The sequence below is a fragment of the Nycticebus coucang genome, chromosome 14, assembly GCF_027406575.1.
Source record: "Nycticebus coucang isolate mNycCou1 chromosome 14, mNycCou1.pri, whole genome shotgun sequence".
In the NCBI taxonomy this organism is placed as follows: Eukaryota; Metazoa; Chordata; class Mammalia; order Primates; family Lorisidae; genus Nycticebus; species Nycticebus coucang.
Genome location: NC_069793.1, coordinates 70,876,322 through 70,896,093, shown reverse-complemented (window position 1 = coordinate 70,896,093; position 19,772 = coordinate 70,876,322). Strand labels below are relative to the sequence as shown.

Here is a 19,772-nt window from a genome sequence, read left to right as displayed (position 1 = left end):
CCTTCTGACTTCTACTTCATGTACACCCTCACACAAGGGACTCATGTCTCAGGTCTCCGTTTCCTCTTTTGTGCTGGTTGTCAAGGTTGCTGTGACGACCTTGAAGTAGACGTCCCAGAGAACGCTCGGTTATTGGAAACCCAAGCGAGCCTTAGACCGGGCGAGGACTTGGGGGAGGTTGTCACGTGACGAGGCTGGCCGGCCCTCCGCAGACCTCCGCGCGCCTTTCCTAGAATGTCTCGTCTCTATGGTCGATGGCGCTCGGTTGTCCTTCCGGGGTGATTGCCACAGCTTCCAGTGCGGCCGCGGCGTGGGATTGCTGTGTCCCGGCTCCCTCCGGTCCTGGGTTGCTGCATTCCCTGCCACTATGAGCTTCCTCAAAAGCTTTCCTCCGCCAGGGCCTGCCGAGGGGCTCCGGCAGCAGCAGCCAGACACCGAGGCTGTGCTGAACGGGAAGGGCCTCGGCACCGGTACCCTTTACATCGCCGAGAGGTAGGGTTCCTGTCCCGGGCGCTGGCCTGCGCCTTGGGGTCCTGCTCGCTGGCGCAGGCGGTGCGAAGGAGTGGGGCAAGGCGCCACCGCGGGGGCTCCTGCGAGCGGCGCGTGCTCTGCGTAGCCTCGGGTGGAAGACTTGGTGATTCTAGCGTCCCTGTCCCTGGAGCATTTGTCTATCTTCCGCCTGGAATTTCCCCTCGCATATTGTGCTTTTTAACGTGCTTGTTTATTGTTGGTCTGGGACATACATTGCTCGTTCCACATCCTGAGTTAGTCTTCGATGTGCCTTGCTTTTCCGGAGGAGGCGTTCCCCTGTGTAGGACTTGTAGGTTCAGAGCTGACCGTGGAGGACTTGACAGTTTGATTAAGGAGTATAGGTTTTCTTATTTAGGTGTGAGTGGGAAGAGGAATCCTCAGCCCAGCGTAGGCTGGGTTCATATCCAAAGCGACCTGACTCCTGTTTCGGGATCTTGAAAGGAATTGCCCTTTTATTTGGTCGCACTTTGTATTTAATATTTTTATAGTCGGGCAGACATGCTTTAAATATTGCAGTTGTAGATCTGGGGTCCCTGTTTGCTTGAAGTGTGATCCCCTTCACTTTCAAGCCAACAATAATACATTGAATTCTTCCTGTTCATCAGATCTCTCTGGCTTCCCCTTTGGGGTAAGTCAGTTCTGTCTTCAGGCAGAGAAAATTCTCTACTTTTAAGAACTCACGTGCTTTACATTGGGCCCACCTATATAATCCTGGATAATGTCCCTATGTTACTGTCAACTGCTTAGAAACATTAATTACATTTACAAAATCCTTGCATGACATCAGTAGAAGAAGGTCATGGAGGCCAAAATCTGCCTACATAGAGTTTAGAGTACAAAAATCTGCAAAGAATCCTTGCTTTTGAGAGAAATTTAGACCTTGAGCAAATCTTGGGCTTTTGGCCAGTCACTGAGATAGGAAATGTGGATGGGAAGAAAAACAAGATTGGAGTGAGGGGCAGATAGTGAACTTGGTCAGGACATGTGTGGAGTAATTGGACATATCAGTGTGTGTCTGGGGAGAGTGGCGTTGAAGATACACATTTGAAAGCCATTAGAGTAAGTGTAAGCATATACTAATGGGAAAGGATTAGATAACCCAGAAAAGAAAAAGACCAAGAATAGAATCTTGGGATACACCTACATTAAGAGGTGGGTCACTGAAGCAGAGACTGGAGAAAAGAGGACAAAAGAACAGTTAAATAAAATCTGAAGAGCATCTATTGGGTACTGACAAGGAGGTCTTTGATGATCTTGGAGAAAGCCATTTCTTTTCAAGTGATATAGGATGGAGCGTGGATGCACTCCTGGCTTCTACACAATCCTTTTTTCTTCGGTGCATCTCTATATACTGACTTTCTTTCTATATTATAACTCTCTTTGAGGTTAGTCTTATATTTGTTTTTGCATTCTGAAAAATGTGATATCTATAGGGAAGTTGCAAATATTACTAATTAATAATATAAATAAATCTTCACAAAGATTCATTAACATTTTGTCACATTTGTGTGTCATTTTTCTGAGTCATTTGAGAACTGCAGGCATGTTTTCATGTTATCTTTAAATACTTTAGCATGTATCTTGGAAGAACAAGAATATTCTGTATAAACACATTTATCACACTCAGGAAGTATAACTCTTCTTTTTTTTTTTTTTTTGAGACAGAGTCTCACTTCGTCACCCTCGATATGAGTACCAAGTCAGACCTCACAACAACCTCCTACTCTTGTCTCAGTCTCCCAAGGAGCTGGGATTATAGGCACCCGCCATAACGCCCTGCTATTTTTTTAGAGAAGTGGTCTGGAAATTGTCAGCTCAGGTAATCCACCCTCCTTGGCTTCCCACAGTGCTAGGATTACAGGCATGAGCCACCGTGCCCGGGCTGTAACTCTTCTTAAACTATTCTTCTTTAACTATTTTCTTTCTTTCTTTTTTTTTTTTTTGTAGAGACAGAGTCTCACTGTACCGCCCTTGGGTAGAGTGCCATGACGTCACATGGCTCACAGCAACCTCCAACTCTTGGGCCCACGTGATTCTCCTGCCTCAGCCTCCCAAGCAGCTGGGACTACAGGCGCCCGCCACAACACCCGGCCATTTTTCCATTGCAGCCTGGCTGGGGCTGGGCTTGAACCCGCCACCCTTGGCACATGGGGCCAGTGCCCTATTCACTGAGCCACAGGCACCACCCCATTTTTAACTATTTTCAAAAAAATTTTTATTTTAGCTTTTCACTATCAAGTTTCTGTTTCTTCTTTAAGATTTTTTTTTGTGGGCGGTGCCTGTGGCTCAATGGGGTGGGGTGCTGGCCCCATATGCTGGAGGTGGCGGGTTCAAACTCAGCCCTGGCCAAAAACTGCAAAATGTACATACAAAAAAGAATGTACATTATGTTTGTATGGAAGAATCTTAAGTAGTATACGTATGAATTATAATTAAACCAACACCAGAGGACTGGCCAAGGTGGCTCATGCCTGTAATCCTAGCACTATGGAGGCTGAGACGGGTGGATTGCTTGAGCTCAGGCGTTTGAGACCCGCCTGAGCAAAAGCACGACCCTTGTCTCGAAAAATATTTGGGTGTTGTGGTGGGCGCCTATAGTCCCAGCTACTTGGGAGACTGAGGCAAGAGAATCACTTGAGCCCAAGATTTTGAGGTTGTTCTGAGCTATGCTGCCATGGCACTCTACTGAGGGTGACAAAGACAGACTCTGTCTCGAATGAATGAATGAATTAAATTAAAAAACCAACACCTGTGTATTTACTGTCCATGTGAAGAACAAAGTGCTACTAGTGCTTGGACAGTTCTGTTCATCCTTCTTTACTCATGCTTAGCTTTGCCTCTTTGGTCTCTTCCTCCTTTATGTTCCTTCCTACCTAGCATTTCCAATTCATGGTGATATTAAAGTCTCAACAAACTGGCAAGGCTTTTTGGAGATGTGACAAACGGCTAACACCAGATGAATGGAGTAGAAAGCTACAGAGAAATATTCTAATTTGAAAAAATGGGATGTTCAGAGACAAGAGTGCTAGGCTATATATGTATATGCATATTTTATAGATAGACGCACAGGATCTATCAATTCTTTTTTTTTTTTTTTTTGTGGAGACAGAGTCTCACTTTATGGCCCTCGGTAGAGTGCCGTGGCCTCACACAGCTCACAGCAACCTCCAACTCCTGGGCTTAAGCGATTCTCTTGCCTCAGCCTCCCGAGTAGCTGGGACTGCAGAGCAATTCTTTCTCTATGGGAATGAGGGCCACTAGAAAGAGATAATAGAGCTGAAGAGGAAGAGATCCATGAGCTTTGCTAAAACGCCTTACACTATGGGGAATCTATTATAGGGTTTCAGGTGAAGAGGGATAGTTTTAGGTTTGGTTTTAGGTAAATTTGGTTTAGCTTCTGAGGTGTGTATTGAGAGATTTAGAATTTTTAGGCTTATTTTCAGAGCTTAGTTTCCATAGGAAGTTGACATTTTTTTTAAATAAGGAAGGCACAGAGGCATGAATAATATAAAATAGGTAGTTTAAAACAGGATAAAATAGTCTGGGTGCCCGTAGCTCAATGATTATGGTGCTGGCTACATGCTCCGGGGCTAGTGGGTTTGGGCCTGGGCCTGCTAAACAAAAAAAAAATTCATGGGCGTTGTGGTGGGTGCCTATAGTCCCAGCTACTAGGGAGGCTGAGATAAAGAGAATCACTTAGCCCAAGAGTTTGAGGTTGCCACAGCACTCTACCAAGGGTGACAAAGTGAGACTCTGTCTCAATAAAAAAAGATAAAAACCAGGATAAAAATAAAATAGGTGATTGAATTAAAATAGGTAATTTAAGCATAGAAATAATGGGGGTTTTGTGACTCATTCCAAAATTAATTTTTTCTTTTTGAGACAGAGCCTCAAGCTGTCACCCTAGAGTGCTATGGCATCACAGCTCACAACAACCTCCCAACTCCTGGGCTCAAGTGATTCTCCTGCCTCCGCCTCCCAAGTAGCTAGGACTACAGGCACACACCACAACGCCTGGCTATTTTTTGGTTGCAGCCGTCATTGTTGTTTGGTGGGCTCCGGGCTGGATTTGAACCCGCCAGCTCAGGTGTATGTGCCTGGTGCCTTAGCCATTTGAGCCACAGGCACCGAGCCTAATTTTTTTTTTTTTTTTGAGACAGAGTCTCAAGCTGTCACCCTGGGTAGAGTGCTGTGCCATCACAGCTCACAGCAACCTCCAACTCCTGGGTTTAAGCAATTCTCTTGCCTCAGCCTCCCAAGTAGCTGGGACTACAGGTGCCCACCACAACGCCCAGCTATTTTTTGGTTATAGTCATCATTGCTGTTTGGGCTGGATTCCAGCCCGCCAGCTCTGGTGTATGTGGCTGGTACCTTAGCCGCTTGAGCTACAGGCGCCAAGCCCCAAAATTAATTTTAAACCAAATAATTACGTCATCCAAATTCAAGATGCCTCTTACCTTCATGGCCTGTTTTTCACCCCATACCTGGAATAAAAGATACTGGTCATATTTGTATTAAAGAATTATAGTTTAGCAGGATGTTTCTTTCTTTCTTTTTTTTTCTGAGGCAGAGGTCACTGTCCGTAGAGTGCTGTGACATCACAGCTCAAAGCAACCTCAAACTCTTGGGTTTAAGCCGTTCTCTTGCCTTAGCCTCCCAAGTAGCTGGGACTATAGGGGGCCACCACAACACCTGGCTATTATTTGTTGTTGTTGTAGTTGTCATTGTTGGTTAGCAGGCACGGGCCAGGTTTGAACCTGTCAGCCCCCATGTATGTGGCCAGCACCCTAACTATTGACTTATGGGTGCCAAGCCTAGCAAGACATTTCTTGAAATGTTTTACTAGCATTCTGTTTTTTTTTTTTTTTTTAATTTCAGATTAATGTTGTTCAGACAAACAACCAGGTCAAAATATTTGATTTTGTTAGGTAGAATCAATTTTGTGTTTTTTTTTTTTTTTTTTTTTGTAGAGACAGAGTTTCATTTTCTGTAGAGACAGAGTTTCGCCCTTGGTAGAGTGCCGTGGCGTCACACAGCTCACAGCAACCTCCAACTCCTGGGCCTAGGCGATTCTTCTGCCTCAGCCTCCCGAGTAGCTGGGACTACAGGTGCCCGCCACAACGCTCGGCTATGTTTTTGTTGCAGTTTGGCCGGGGCCGGGGCCAGGCTCGAACCCGCTACCCTCGGTATATGGGGCTGGCGTCCTGCTCATTGAGCCACAGGCACCTCCCCAGTCTTGTGGTTATGTCCAGCACGCAAACATGTATTAGCTTCCTCTTTCCTTTTAAACTCATGGTCTCTTCAGGACTTGGTGTAGTTAATTAGATATTTTTCATTTTGGAGGGCTTTTTTTTTTTTTTTTTTTTTAAGAATATATAAAAAGAGTAAAAATCAGAATTTAATGATTACAGTAAATATTGCTTTTAAGTGTGGAACTTGCTTCTGTTCTGTAGAGTGCATAAAACAAATTCATGTATGAGATTCATGAGCGCTATATAGGAAATGCTATGCTGAGGCAGCATTTTTGCTCTGTCAACAGTTGTAAGGAACTACAAAGTAATTATTATGTGCTTTTTAAAGTAAAGCTATAATTTGATAGGGACTGAATTAGTGTTTAGATTTTAGTTTTTCCATCTTCCTCTTGCGTCATTAAAATTTTGTGGCTCTGAATATTTGAAATTATTTGAACACCCAAACTTGGAATAGTCCTTTCTGAATTGTGATAATGCCAGGAGATTTTTGAGGTAAGAAAACGGCAGTTTATTTGCTTCAAAATATTACAGCTTTAGCAGGATACTGGTGATACTTGAATACTATTTTATTTCCACATTGAAAGGAAAGCAGTAAACAGGAAAAGTACATACAGCACACATTCTACTTAGATCATAAAATGTTTCTTTGGAATCAGTGGAAATGAATCATTCTGGAAAATAATTTCTAGAGCTTTTATCACTTTCAGCACTTTAAAATTTATCACTTTTAAGCCTCCCCAGTTTTCCTTTTTTTCTCTTTTTAGTAAGCATGTTAGGTGGGCATCTTTGTTAATGACAGTGATTATTTTCTTCCTTTGGCTTTAGGTATACAATTTAATACATTTTAGTGTATTTACAGAGTTGTATATACAGTTATCATACTCGGTTTTTGCTTTTTTTTTTTTTAAGAAAGTCTCACTTTGTCACCCCAGTAGAGTGTTGTGGCATCTTAGCTCACAGCAACCTCAAACTCTTGGGCTCGAGCTATTCTTTTGTCTTAGCCTCCCAAGTAGCTGGGACTACAGGCTCCTGCCATAACGCCTGGCTATTTTTTAGAGACGGGGATCTCACTCTGGCTCAGGCTGGTCTTGAACTCATGAGCTCAGGTGATCTGCCTGCCTCAGCCTCCCAGAGTGCAGCGATAACAGGTGTGAACCACTGTGCCGGCCTGTTCTTGCTTTTGAAAATGCTTTTGATGTCCCCCAGAGGCACTTTTCTTATGGTCTGTCAGAAGGTCGAGGTGGTCCTGCTTGGAGTGGGGGAAGGTAGGAGCCTCAGATGTTTGGGAGAGGCAGAAATAAAGCTGGTGCTGGCTTTGTGCACTGAAAAAAAAAAGAAGAAAATTCTTTTGATCCTGGAGGGTCTTGTGTTATATACACTTGTTATTGTGCTATTAGACATTGGTTTCCTTTGGAGGACTGAAGGGTAAAGTTCATCATCCCTTTACACTGAATGTGAATGATCTCAGACTGTCATACTATCATTGTTCTTACCCAAGGGAGTCCTAGATTCTCCTATTACAATTTTGCTGTTGGCCTGTTTAGAAATTAGATGGCCAGCCTTATTAAAATTGTGTAGAAAACAGAACAGTACACACCATGCGTCTTAATTCCAGCACTTTGGGAGACTGAGGCAAGAGGATCACTTGAGTCCAGGGATTTAAGACGAGCTTGGGCAATATAGTCTCTACCAAAAAATTTAAAAAATTAGCCAGATATGATAGCAAGTACTTTTAGCACCTGCTACTCAGGGGGCTGAGGCAGGATAATCACTTGAATCTAAGAATTTGAGGTAATAAGCTTCGGGCAACAGAGTGAGACCCTGTCTCTTTAAAAAATAAAAAAAAAGAAGAAAGAAAATAGAATGATACAAGGTATTATTGCATTAACTTTTTTGTTTTTCTTTTTTCACAGTTTTTGGCTGGGGTCATATTTGAACCCACCACCTTCAGTATATGGGGCTGGCGCCCTACTCCTTTGAGCCACAGGCACTGCCCTAACTTCTTTTTTTTGGCTGGGGCTGGGTTTGAACCCGCCACCTCCAGCATATTGGGTCAGCGCCCTACCCCAACTTTTTTTTTTTTTTTTTTGGAGACAGAGCCTCAAGCTGTTGCCCTGGGTAGAGTATGGCATCATAGCTCACAGCAACCTCAAACTCCTGGGCTCAAGAGATTCTCCTGCCTCAGCCTCCCAAGTAGCCAGGACTACAGGCGCCCGCCACAATGCCTGCCTATTTTTTGGTTGCAGCCATCATTGTTGTTTGGCGGGCCTGGGCTGGATTCAAACCCCCCAGCTCAGGTGTATGTGCCTGGTGCCTTAGCCACTTGAGCTACAGGCACCAAGCACCAAGCCTTTTTTTTTTTTTTTTTTTTAATAACAGCTTTATTGAAGTAATTCACATAACATATAATTTACCCATTTAAAATATACAATTCAGTTTGTTTACAGAGTTGTGCAGCCATCACCATAATCAATTTTAGAGTGTTTTTATCATCCCAAAAAGAAACTGGTACCTATTTATAGGCATTTTCTAGTTCCTTCCCTAGGCAACCAGTGTATTGCCTTAACTTTGATTGCATTAACATTTTCTGTGACTACTTCAAGATCTTTTTGCTTTTTTCCTGCTATGTGGTATAGTTCTAGGTGGGTGAAGTATTGTCAAAAAATTGTGCAGCCCCTGTTCAGAACTCAACATATTTTGGTGATACATCTCCTTTCTTATACCTATAAAATATTTACATTTGACCGCATTTTGAGGGGAAATTACATCTGGCTTATCTGTGACGTTCTCTTCAAGCTGTAGAATAAATGAAAAGCTTCATAGAGTCTGCTCTCAACGTGATAATTATTTCCTAACTTGTGGTGCTTATGATTATAACCATTTCATATGTATGTCACTTAATGTAGGATTAGTGGAGAAATGAATGATTACCAAGTATTTATTGCATACTTACCTACTGAGTACGATGCTAATGGTTTTAAAGAATGATAAGTAAAAGGACTCGGACTTGGCGCCTCTAGCTCAGCGGCTATGGCACCAGCCACATACACCAGAGCTGGCGGGCTCGAACCCAGCCCGGGCCTGCCAAACAACAATGACAACTACAACCAAAAAAAAAAAAACAAAAAAAAAACATGGCCAGGCCTTGTGGCAGGTGCCTGTAGTCCCAGCCACTTTGGGAAGCTGAGGCAGGAGAATCACTTGGGCCCAGGAGTTTGAGGTTGCTGTGAGCTGGAACTCCATGGCACGCTACCAAGAATGACATAGTAAGACTCTGACTAAAAAAGAAAAAAAAATGTTAAGTAAACGAATATGACAGATTCTCTTGTCAAACAGCACATTCTGTAAGGGTACATATAAGATCCATGACCATAGGCTCAGCGCCTGTGGCTCAAGCGGGTAAGGCACCATCCACATACACCTGAGCTGGTGGGTTCGAATCCATCCTGGGTCTGCCAAACAACAATGATGGCTGCAACTAAAAAATAGCCAGGTGTTGTGGCGGGCGCCTATCATCCCAGCTACTTGGGAGGCTGAGGCAGGAGAATCACTTGAGCCTAGGAGCTGGCAGTTGCCACGGCACTCTACCCAGGGGGATAGCTTGCAGCTCTGTCTCAAAAAAAAAAAAAAAAAATCCATGATCATAAAGTATGAATGCAGTTGAGAAAAAGGAAGATCATGGCTTGGCACCCGTAGCACAGTGGTTAGGGCTCCAGCCACATGCACCGAGGGTGGCAGGTTCGAAACCAGCCCTGGCCAGCTAAACAGCAGTGACAACTGCAACCAAAAAATAGAGTTTGAGGTTGCTGTGAGCTGTGACGCTACAGCACTCTACCCAGGACGACATACTGAGACTCTGTCTCAAAACAAAAACAAAAACAAAAAACAAAACCAAAAGAAAAGAAAAAGGAAGATCATTATGGACTGTAATAGTTGAAGGGAAGACTCATAGAGGAATTGGGACTTAATTAGATGAAGATTTGCACAAACAAGGAGTGCACCTGAAGACATTCCAAATAAGAATAGCGTAAAAACCATAGAAATATACGTGTGACTTAGGAAAATTAAATTTCAAATATATTCAAATTTATAGGTGGAGGAAAAGAAATCATAAGAGAATTGGTCTTAAAGAAAATGTAATTACTGTTACTGAATTTTCTTATTTTAGGAATATTTCTGAACACCAAGCTTGAATTTTTTCACATGCATAAGTGTCTAAGCTGAACCTTTATAAACTTTGGGATATAAAATTAGGATTTAATTTCTAAAAATAAAATTTAATAATTTCTATTAAAAATGTGTTTTTCAGCCGCCTGTCTTGGTTAGATGGCTCCGGATTGGGATTCTCACTGGAGTACCCCACCATTAGTTTACATGCTGTATCCAGGGACCTAAATGCCTATCCACGAGAGCATTTGTATGTTATGGTAAATGCCAAATGTGGAGGTATGTATGGTGTAATTTAATCTAATGCTTCCTTTGATAGCAAATTATATTTGAAAAAGCAGTCTTTGGGCTTGGTGCCTGTAGGCCGGCCACGTACCCCAGGGCTGGCAGGTTTGAGCCCAGCTCGGGCCCACTAAACAACAATGACAACTGCAACCAAAAAATAGCAGGGCGTTGTGGCGGGCGCCTGTAGTCCTAGCTACTTGGGAGGCTGAAGCAAGAGAATCACCTAAGCCCAAGAGTTTGAGGTTGCTGTGAGCTGAGATGCCATGGCACTCTACCAAGGGCAACATAATGAGACTCTGTCTCAAGAAAACAAAAAAAAAAAAAAGAAAGAAAAAGCAGTCTTTGGTTGGGTCGTAGCTCACACCTTAATCTCAATGCCTTGGGAAGCTGAGGTGGAAGAACACTTGAGGCCGTGAGTTCAAGACCAGCTCAGGTAATGTAGTGAGTAGCCGCTTAGGAAACTCAGGTGCGGGGATTGCTTGAGCCCTGGAGTTCTAGGCTGCAGTGAGCTACAATCCTGCCCCTGCGCTCCAGCCCGGGCAACAGAAGCAGACCTTGTCTTTACTGAAAACAGAAAAATTAGCTGGGCACCTGAAGTCCCAGTGCCTTTATTCTCAGGAGTCTGAGGTTTCTGTGAGTGATGATGCCATAGCGCTCTACCCAGAATGATGGCAGCAGAGTGAGACTGTCTGCAAAAAAAAAAAAAAATTAAAACTTTTTTTTTTTTTTTTTTGGGATTTATTTTTGAAGGTGTATTTCTTTCTTTTTTTTTTTTATTGTTAAATCATAGCTGTGTACATTAGTGCAATCACCTGTACCCAGTCTAAGATGCACCATAGATGTGGCCCCACCCATTACTCTCTCTCCACCAAACCCTGTGCTATAGTTGGGTTATAGTCTTCATGTGAAAGCTATAATTTAGCTTCATAGTAGGGCTGAGTACATTGGATATTTTTTTCTTCCATTCCTGAGATACTTTGCTAAGAAGAATATGTTCCAGCTCCATCCATGTAAACATGGAAGAGGTAAAGTCTCCATCTTTCTTTAAGGCTGCATAATATTCCATGGTGTACATGTACCACAATTTGCTAGTCCATTCGTGGGTTGATGGGCACTTGGGCTTCTTCCATGACTTAGCAATTATGAATTGGGCTGCAATAAACATTCTGGTACAGATGTCTTTGTTATATTGTGATTTTTGGTCTTCTGGGTATAAACCTAGTAAAGGAATTACAGGATCGAATGGCAGGTCTATTTTTAGGTCTCTAAGTATTCTCCAAACATCCTTCCAGAAGGAACGTATTAGTGGGCATTCCCACCAGCAGTGTAAAAGTGTGCCCTTTCCTCCACATCCACGCCAACATTTCTGGTTTTGGAATTTTGTTATGTGGGCTACTCTTACTGGGGTTAGGTGATATCTCAGAGTAGTTTTGCTTTGCATTTCTCTGATGATTAAGGATGATGAGCTTTTTTTCATGTGTTTGCAGATCTTGCGTCGGTCTTCTTTAGAGAAGTTTCTCTTCAAGTCCCTTGCCCACCCTGAGATGGGGTCATGTGTTCTTTTCTTGTTAATACGTTTGAGTTCTCTGTGGATTCTGGTTATTAGACGTTTATCGGAGGTATAACCTGCAAATATTTTCTCCCATTCTGAGGGCTGTCTGCTTGCTTTACTCACTATGTTCTTGGCTGTGCAGAAGTTTTTTAGTTTGATCAGGTTCCAGTAGTGTATTTTTGATACTGCTTCAATTGCCTGGGGAGTCCTCCTCATAAAATATTCACCCAGGCCAATTCCTTCAAGAGTTTTCCCTGCACTTTCTTCAAGTATTTTTATAGTTTCATGTCTTAAGTTTAAATCTTTTATCCAGTGAGAGTCTGTCTTAGTTAATGGTGAAAGGTGTGGGTCCAGTTTTAATCTTCTACAGGTTGCCAGCCAGTTCACCCAGCACCATTTGTTAAATAGGGAATCTTTTCCCCACTGAATGTTTTTAATTGGCTTGTCAAAGATCATATAATGGTAAGTAGCTGGATCCATCTCTTGGTTCTCTATTCTGTTCCAGACATCTACTTCTCTGCTTTTGTGCCAGTACCATGCTGTTTTGATCACTATGGATTTATAGTACAGTCTCAGGTCTGGTAGCGTGATTCCTCCTGCTTTGTTTTTATTGCTCAGTAATGTTTTGGCTATTCAAGGTTTTTTCTGATTCCATATAAAACGAAGTATTATTTTTCAAGATCTTTAAAGTATGACAATGGAGCTTTAATAGGAATTGCATTAAAATTATATATTGCTTTGGGCAGTATGGACATTTTAACAATGTTGATTCTTCCCAGCCATGAGCATGGTATGTTTTTCCATCTGTTAACATCTTCGGCTATTTCTTAGAGTTTCATAGTTCTCTTTGTAGAGATCTTTCACGTCCTTTGTTAGGTATACTCCCAAATATTTCATCTTCTTTGGCACTACTGTGAAAGGAATAGAGTCCTTGACTGTTTTTTCGGCTTGGTTATTGTTGGTATATATAAAGGCTACCGATTTATGGGTGTTGATTTTGTAGACTGAGACATTGCTTTATTCCTTGATCACTTCTAAAAGTTTTGTAATAGAATCCCTAGTGTTTTCCAGATATATGATCATATCATCTATGAAGAGTGAAAGTTTGATCTCTTCTGACCCTATGTGGATTCCCTTGATCGCCTTTTCTTCCCTAATTGCAATGGCTAAAACTTCCATTACAATGTTAAAGAGCAATGGAGACAATGGGCAACCTTGCCTGGTTCCTGATCTAAGTGGAAATGATTTCAATTTAACTCCATTCAATACGATATTGACTGTGGGTTTGCTGTAGATGGCCTCTATTAGTTTAAGAAATGTCCCTTCTATACCAATTTTCTTAAGTGCTCTGATCATGAAGGGATGATGGATATTATCAAAAGCTTTTTCTGCATCAATTGAAAGAATCATATGGTCTTTAGTTTTAAGTTTGTTTATGTGTTGAATTACGTTTATAGATTTACGTATATTGAACCAGCCTTGAAACCCTGGGATAAATCCGACTTGGTCATGGTGTATAATTTTTTTTGATGTGTTGTTGGATTCTGTTTGTTAGGATCTTATTGAGTATTTTAGCATCTATATTCATTAGTGATATTGGTCTATAATTTTCTTTTCTTGTTGGGTCTTTCCCTGGTTTGGGGATCAAGGTGATGTTTGCTTCGTAGAATGTGTTGGGTAATATTCCTTCTTTTTCTATATTTTGGAAGAGGTTTAGTAGTATAGGTACTAGTTCTTCTTTAAATGTTTGGTAGAATTCTGACGTAAAGCCATCTGGTCCTGGGCTTTTCTTTTTAGGGAGATTTTGTATAGTTGATGCTTTTTCAGACCTTGATATAGGCCTGTTCAACATTTCCACTTCGTTCTGGCTAAGTCTTGGTAGGTGGCGTGCTTCCAGGTATTGGTCGATTTCTTTCAGATTTTCATATTTGTGAGAGTAGAGTTTCTTGTAGTATTCGTTAAGGATTTTTTGAATTTCTGAGGGGTCTGTTGTTATTTCATCATTACCATTTCTGATTGATGAAATTAGAGATTTTATTCTTTTTTTTCCTGGTTAGGTTGGCCAAAGGTTTATCTATTTTATTGATCTTTTCAAAAAACCAGCTTTTGGATTTATTGATCTGTTGTATAATTCTTTTGTTTTCAATTTCATTTAAGTCTGCACTGATTTTGGTTATTTCTTTTCTTCTGCTGGGTTTGGGGTTGAAGTGTTCTTCTTTCTCCAGTTGCTTGAGATGTTCCATTAAGTTATTGACTTCCTCTCTTTCCGTTTTCTTGAGGAAGGCTTGCAGTGCTATAAATTTCCCTCTTAGGACTGCCTTTGCAGTATCCCAGAGGTTCTGGTAATTCGTGTCTCGATTGTTGTTTTGTTCCAAAAATATGGTGATTTCCTTCTTAATCTCTTCTATAACCCATGTATCCTTCAGCATAAGGTTGTTTAGCTTCCATGATTTTGTATGGGTATCCTGTTGTTATTGAGTTCAGCTTTTATTCCATGATGGTCTGAGAAGATGCAAGGAATAATTTCTATTTTTTTAAATTTGCTGAGGTTAGATTTGTGGCCTAGGATATGGTCGATTTTGGAGTATGTTCTGTGAGCTGATGAGAAGAATGTGTATTCAGTTTTTTTGGGATGAAATGTTCTGTAGATGTCTGTTAAGTCCAGATGTTGAATGGTTGAGTGTAAATCTAAAATTTCTTTGCTTAGCTTCTTTTTCGAGGATCTATCCAGGACTGCTAAAGGGGTGTTAAAATCTCCAACTACCATGGAAGTGGAGGAAATTGAGTTGCTCATGTCTGTTAGAGTTTCTCTTATAAATTGAGGTGCGTTGTGGTTGGGTACATAAATATTAATAATTGAGATCTCATCATATTGAGTATTACCTTTAACAAATATGAAGTGTCCATCCTTATCCTTAATTATTTTGGTTGGTTTAAAGCCTATTGCGTCTGCGAACAGGATTGCAACGCCTGCTTTTTTCTGCTTTCCATTTGCCTGGAATATAGATGACCATCCCTTCACCTTGAGTCTATATCTGTCCTTTAATGTAAGATGCGCTTCTTGGGGGCGGCACCTGTGGCTCAGTCGGTAAGGCGCCGGCCCCATATACTGAGGGTGGCGGGTTCAAACCCAGCCCCGGCCAAACTGCAACCAAAAAATAGCCGGGCGTTGTGGTGGGCGCCTGTAGTCCCAGCCACTCGGGAGGCTGAGGCAAGAGAATCGCTTAAGCCCAGGAGTTGGAGATTGCTGTGAGCTGTGTGAGGACAGAGCACTCTACTGAGGGCCATAAAGTGAGACTCTGTCTCTACAAAAAAAAAAAAAATGCTATTCTTGGATGCAGATATCTGGCTTGAGTTTTTGTATCCAGTCCGCCAACCTATGCCTCTTTAGAGGACAATTTAAACCATTCACATTAATTGAGAGTATTGATAAGCCTTTCGAGAGACCCGTGGACATTTTTAATCCTTTTGCAAGTCTAGAAGTTGGAATTTGATCAAAAATTTTTTGGGTGGGTTCATTTTTGTAGTGGAGAATTACGCTGGTCTTTATGGAGGATAGGTCTAAGAATGTCCTGGAGAGCTGGTTTAGTTGTGGCAAATTTCTTCAACATGTGAATTCGTTGAAGTATTTAATTTCTCCGTCATAAATGAAGCTCAGTTTAGCTGGGTACAGGATCCTGGGTTGATAGTTATTTTGTTTTAGGAGATTAAAAGTCGATGACCATCCTCTTCTAGCTTGAAAGGTTTCAGCAGAGACATCTACAGTTATTCTGATATTCTTCCCCTTATAGGTAATGGTTTTCTTTCGTTTGGCAGCTTTCAGAATTTTCTCCTTCATATTAACTTTAGTGAAATTGATTATGATGTGTCTGGGGGATGTCTTATTTGGATTGAGTCGTGCTGGAGTTCTGAAACTGTCCACTATCTGAATTTCGCTGGCCCCATATGCCAGAGGTGGAGGGTTCAAACCCAGCCCCGGCCAAAAACTGGGGAAAAAAAAAAAAGTACTCCTTGGGCAGCGCCTGTAGCTCAGTGAGTAGGGCGCCCCATATACCCAGGGTGGTGGGTTCAAACCCGGCTCTGGCCAAACTGCAACAAAAAATAGCTGGGCGTTGTGGCGGGCGCTTGTAGTCCCAGGTACTTGGGAGGCTGAGGCAAGAGAATCACTTAAGCCTAAGAGCTAGAGGTTGCTGTGAGCTGTGACACCATGGCACTCTACCGAGGGCAACAAAGTGAGACTCTTGTCTCTTAAAAAAAAAAGCAGTCTTTGATAATAATCAATGTAATATTGACCTACTTGCAGTAGTTTTTTTTTTTTTTTTTTTTGAGATAGAGTCTCAAGCTGTTGCCCTAGAGTGCTGTAGTGTCATAGCTCACAGCAACCTCCAAGTCTTGGGCTCAGGCAATCCTTTTGCCTCAGTTTTTTCTATTTTTAGTAGACACGGAGTCTCGCTTTTTGCTCAGGCTGGTCTCAAACCTGTGAGCTCAAGCAGTCCACCAGCCTCAGCCTCCTAGAGTGCTATGCCAGGATTACAGGCATGAGCCACCGTGCCCAGCCTTTAGCGGTAGTTTGTTAAGCAAAATTTTACCACAGTAAAATAATTTGAACATTTGTGTACGTTTGCCTTTTGTTTTCTGTATATTCGTATTTAAAATTTGTTGTGGATATGTATTTTCCTCTTGTGTTTAACTGTTGTCTTTCTCTTTGTAAAGGTACCCTTAGAGATTTGAATCAGTATACTTCGTGTTTCTGGGAATTTATGATGTAATTAAATATGAAATGTCCAATTTATTTTTTTTAGCATTAACATTATTTATTGCTTGATAGATTATCTGAGATACTGATGAAAAATGCTACTTCTTACTTAGCAATGTCCAAAGCTTCTAACGCAAGCATAATAGCTCCTGCTTTGTATGAGTTTAAAGCTTCCTTTATTTTGTTTTGGTATGAATTCCAACGTCCTCTCTCAACTTTTTTTTTTTTTTTTTTTGAATTAAATCATAGCTGTGTACATTAATGCGATCATGGGGCATCGTACACTGGTTTTATAGACCGTTTGACACACTTTCATCACACTGGTTAACATAGCCTTCCTGGCATTTTCTTAGTTATTGTGTTAAGACATTTATATTCTGACGTGCTTCCGCTCTTGCCGGCCTGCGCACAGGTTTAGATTATAGTACATGCCCGAAGTTGGGGTTGCTTTGTAGGCATTGTGAACTGTCCCAGGCAGTGGTGAATGACCCGTGACATCTGACTTCAGTGTGACCTTGATGATGGTGTCGCCATCTCAGAGGATTAGGAGGCCAGAGCAGATCCTTTCCACGGTGCCTGGCTGAGATGGATCCGCTCAGGGCTCAACAGCTGGCTGCGGAACTGGAGGTGGAGATGATGGCTGATATGTACAACCGAATGACCAATGCCTGCCACCGGAAGTGCGTGCCTCCCCACTACAAAGAAACAGAGCTGTCTAAGGGCGAGTCTGTGTGTCTTGACCGATATGTCTCCAAGTACCTAGACATCCATGAGCGGATGGGCAAAAAGTTGACACAATTGTCTATGCAGGATGAAGAGCTGATGAAGAGGGTGCAGCAGAGCTCTGGACCAGCATGAGGACCCAGATAGTATGCGGCTCAGGGAGCACCCTGCTGCTTCTTACTTTAATAAAAGTGCCCCAGCTTGGGTTTCATCTGTGAAGACTGCCAGCCTTAGGCTCTCTCTAGAAAGTCTCCAGGAGCCTGGAGTGTGGTAGAGCTATCTCCTGGTTGAAGAACAGGTGTTTGTCACAATTGAATGTGACTGTATGTGTGTGTATGTGTATATATATGTTAAAACAAGTTAGTTGACACCTAAAAAAAAAAAGACACTTATATTCTACATTTACTAAGTTTCAAATGTACCCTTGTAAGATGCACCGCAGGTGTAATCCCACCAATCACCCTCCCTCTGCCCATCCTCCCCCCTCCCTACCCTCTTTCTCCCCCTTCCCCATATTCTTAGGTTATAACTGGGTTATAGCTTTCATATGAAAGCCATACATTAGTTTCATAGTAGGGCTGAGTACATTGGATACTTTTTCTTCCATTCTTGAGATACTTTACTAAGAAGAATATGTTCCAGCTCCATCCATGTAAACATGAAAGAGGTAAAGTCTCCATCTTTCTTTAAGGCTGCATAACAATTTTATTTTTTTTTTTTTGAGACAGTTTCACTTTGTCGTCCTCTAGAGTGCAATGGCATCATAACTCACAGCAATCCTCAACTCTTGGGCTCAAGTGATCCTCTTGCTTCAGCCTCCCAAGTAGCTGGGACTACAGGCACCTGCCACAATGCTCAGCTGTTTTTAGAGACAGGGTCTCACTCTTGCTCAGGCTGGTCTCAAACCTGTGAGCTCAGGACAATCCACTCGCGTCAGCCTCCCAGAGGTCTAGGATTACTGGTGTGAGCCACTGCCCCCAGCCTTGAAATGTCCTGTTTTAAATCAGAAGTTTAGTTTATTGTATCTCAAACAAGAAGCAGTGCAGTTGATCATAGTATGCACCTAAACTGTCAACAACAGTTTTGCTATTTTCAACCAGTAGCTGGTTTATCCCAGCAGCAAAGAAGCCTGAGTAGGAAGTGGCTATAAAATCACGAAAGCGTTTTTTACAGCTTGTTGAAAACAATATTTTTCCTAGCAAGAAGTGATTCAAAGCCCAGAAGAAGTAATGGTCAGTTGGTGCAAGGTTGGGAAATATGGTGGATGACAGAGAATTTCCAAGTCCAGCTTCTGTAGTTAGAACAGTGTGGTGTTTGTGTGACATGTTTTTGAGTGTGGTCTTACAAGAGAAGACCTATGGCCTATGACTGTTGGCCGATCTAAGCTCCTTCATCACCTATGACTGTTGGCCTATGACTGTTGACTGATCTAAGCTCCTTCATCACAAGCATCTTCATAGTGTGATCTAATCGGTTGCAGTTGATGTCTGCTGTAATCAGTTAACCAGGTTTCATGAAGCTGTAGTGCAGTGGTTCTCAACCTTCCTAATGCCGCAACCCTTTAATACAGTTCCTCATGTTGTAGCGACCCACAACCATAAAATTATTTTCGTTGCTACTTCATAACTATAATTTTTCCTACTGTTATGAATCGTAATGTAAATATCTGATATTAGATGTCCCCTGTGAAAGGGTCATTCGGGTTGTGACCCACAGAATCATTCCTGTAGTGGATAATACTAAGGCTGGACCACCACAGACACCATTAACTTTTTTTTTTTTTTGTATTTATTTTTAATTATTATTATTATTTATTTATTTTTTTTAGACAGAGTCTCACTTTATTGCCCTTGGTAGAGTGCTGTGGTGTCATAGCTCACAGCAACCTCCAACACCTAGGCTTAGGTGATTCTCTTGCCTTAGCCAGGACCTAATAGTTGGGACTACAGGCACCCACCAGAACACCTGGCTATTTTGTTGTTGTTGTGTCTGGGCAGGGCCAGGTTCGAACCAGCCACCCTCGGTTTATGGGGCCAGCGCCCTACTCACTGAGCCATAGGTGTTGCCCTTAATTTTGTTTTAATTATTATTATTTTTTTTACCATTAGCTTCTTCTTTTTTTTTTTTTTTTTTGAGACAGTCTCACTTTGTCACCCTCAGTAGAGTGCTGTGGTGTCACACAACCTTCAACTCCTCGGCTTAGGCGATTCTCTTGCCTCAGCCTCCCGAGTACCTGGGACTACAGGTACCTGCCACAATGCCCGGCTGTTTTTGTTGCAGTTGCCACTGCTGTTTTAGCTGGCTGGGGCCGGGTTTGAACCTGTCACCCTCAGTATATGGGGCTGGCTCCCTACCCACTGAGCCGCAGGCGCCGACCAACCATTAGCTTTTTTTGTTTTTTTTTTTGAGACAGAGCCTCAAGCTGTCGCGCTGGGTAGAGTACTGTGGCATCACAGTTCACAGCAACCTCCAACTCCTGGACTCAAGCAAGTCTCCTGCCTCCACC

The 19,772-nt window shown here is 42.2% G+C and overlaps 2 protein-coding genes across 3 annotated transcripts in view; both read left to right on the top strand.

The window, feature by feature from the left end:
- Positions 1 to 238: 238 nt before the first annotated feature.
- The window catches only part of CLNS1A (chloride nucleotide-sensitive channel 1A), a 36,893-nt gene continuing 17,359 nt past the window's right edge, over positions 239 to 19,772 (top strand). Inside the window, exons 1-2 of one of the 2 annotated variants that reach the window (XM_053561170.1) lie at positions 239 to 492; positions 10,093 to 10,229. In XM_053561170.1, coding sequence (XP_053417145.1) covers positions 248 to 492; positions 10,093 to 10,229 — 382 coding nt within the window. In that variant the 5' untranslated portion in view covers positions 239 to 247. The remainder of the gene's footprint in view (positions 493 to 10,092; positions 10,230 to 19,772) is intronic. The other variant, XM_053561169.1, reaches the window with a different exon arrangement.
- Positions 16,915 to 17,485, top strand: LOC128565003 (mitochondrial import inner membrane translocase subunit Tim10-like). The gene is made up of 2 exons (XM_053561173.1): positions 16,915 to 17,023; positions 17,085 to 17,485. Exon 2 carries the CDS (start codon positions 17,129 to 17,131, stop codon positions 17,399 to 17,401), a length of 273 nt encoding a protein of 90 aa, XP_053417148.1. The 5' UTR covers positions 16,915 to 17,023; positions 17,085 to 17,128; the 3' UTR covers positions 17,402 to 17,485.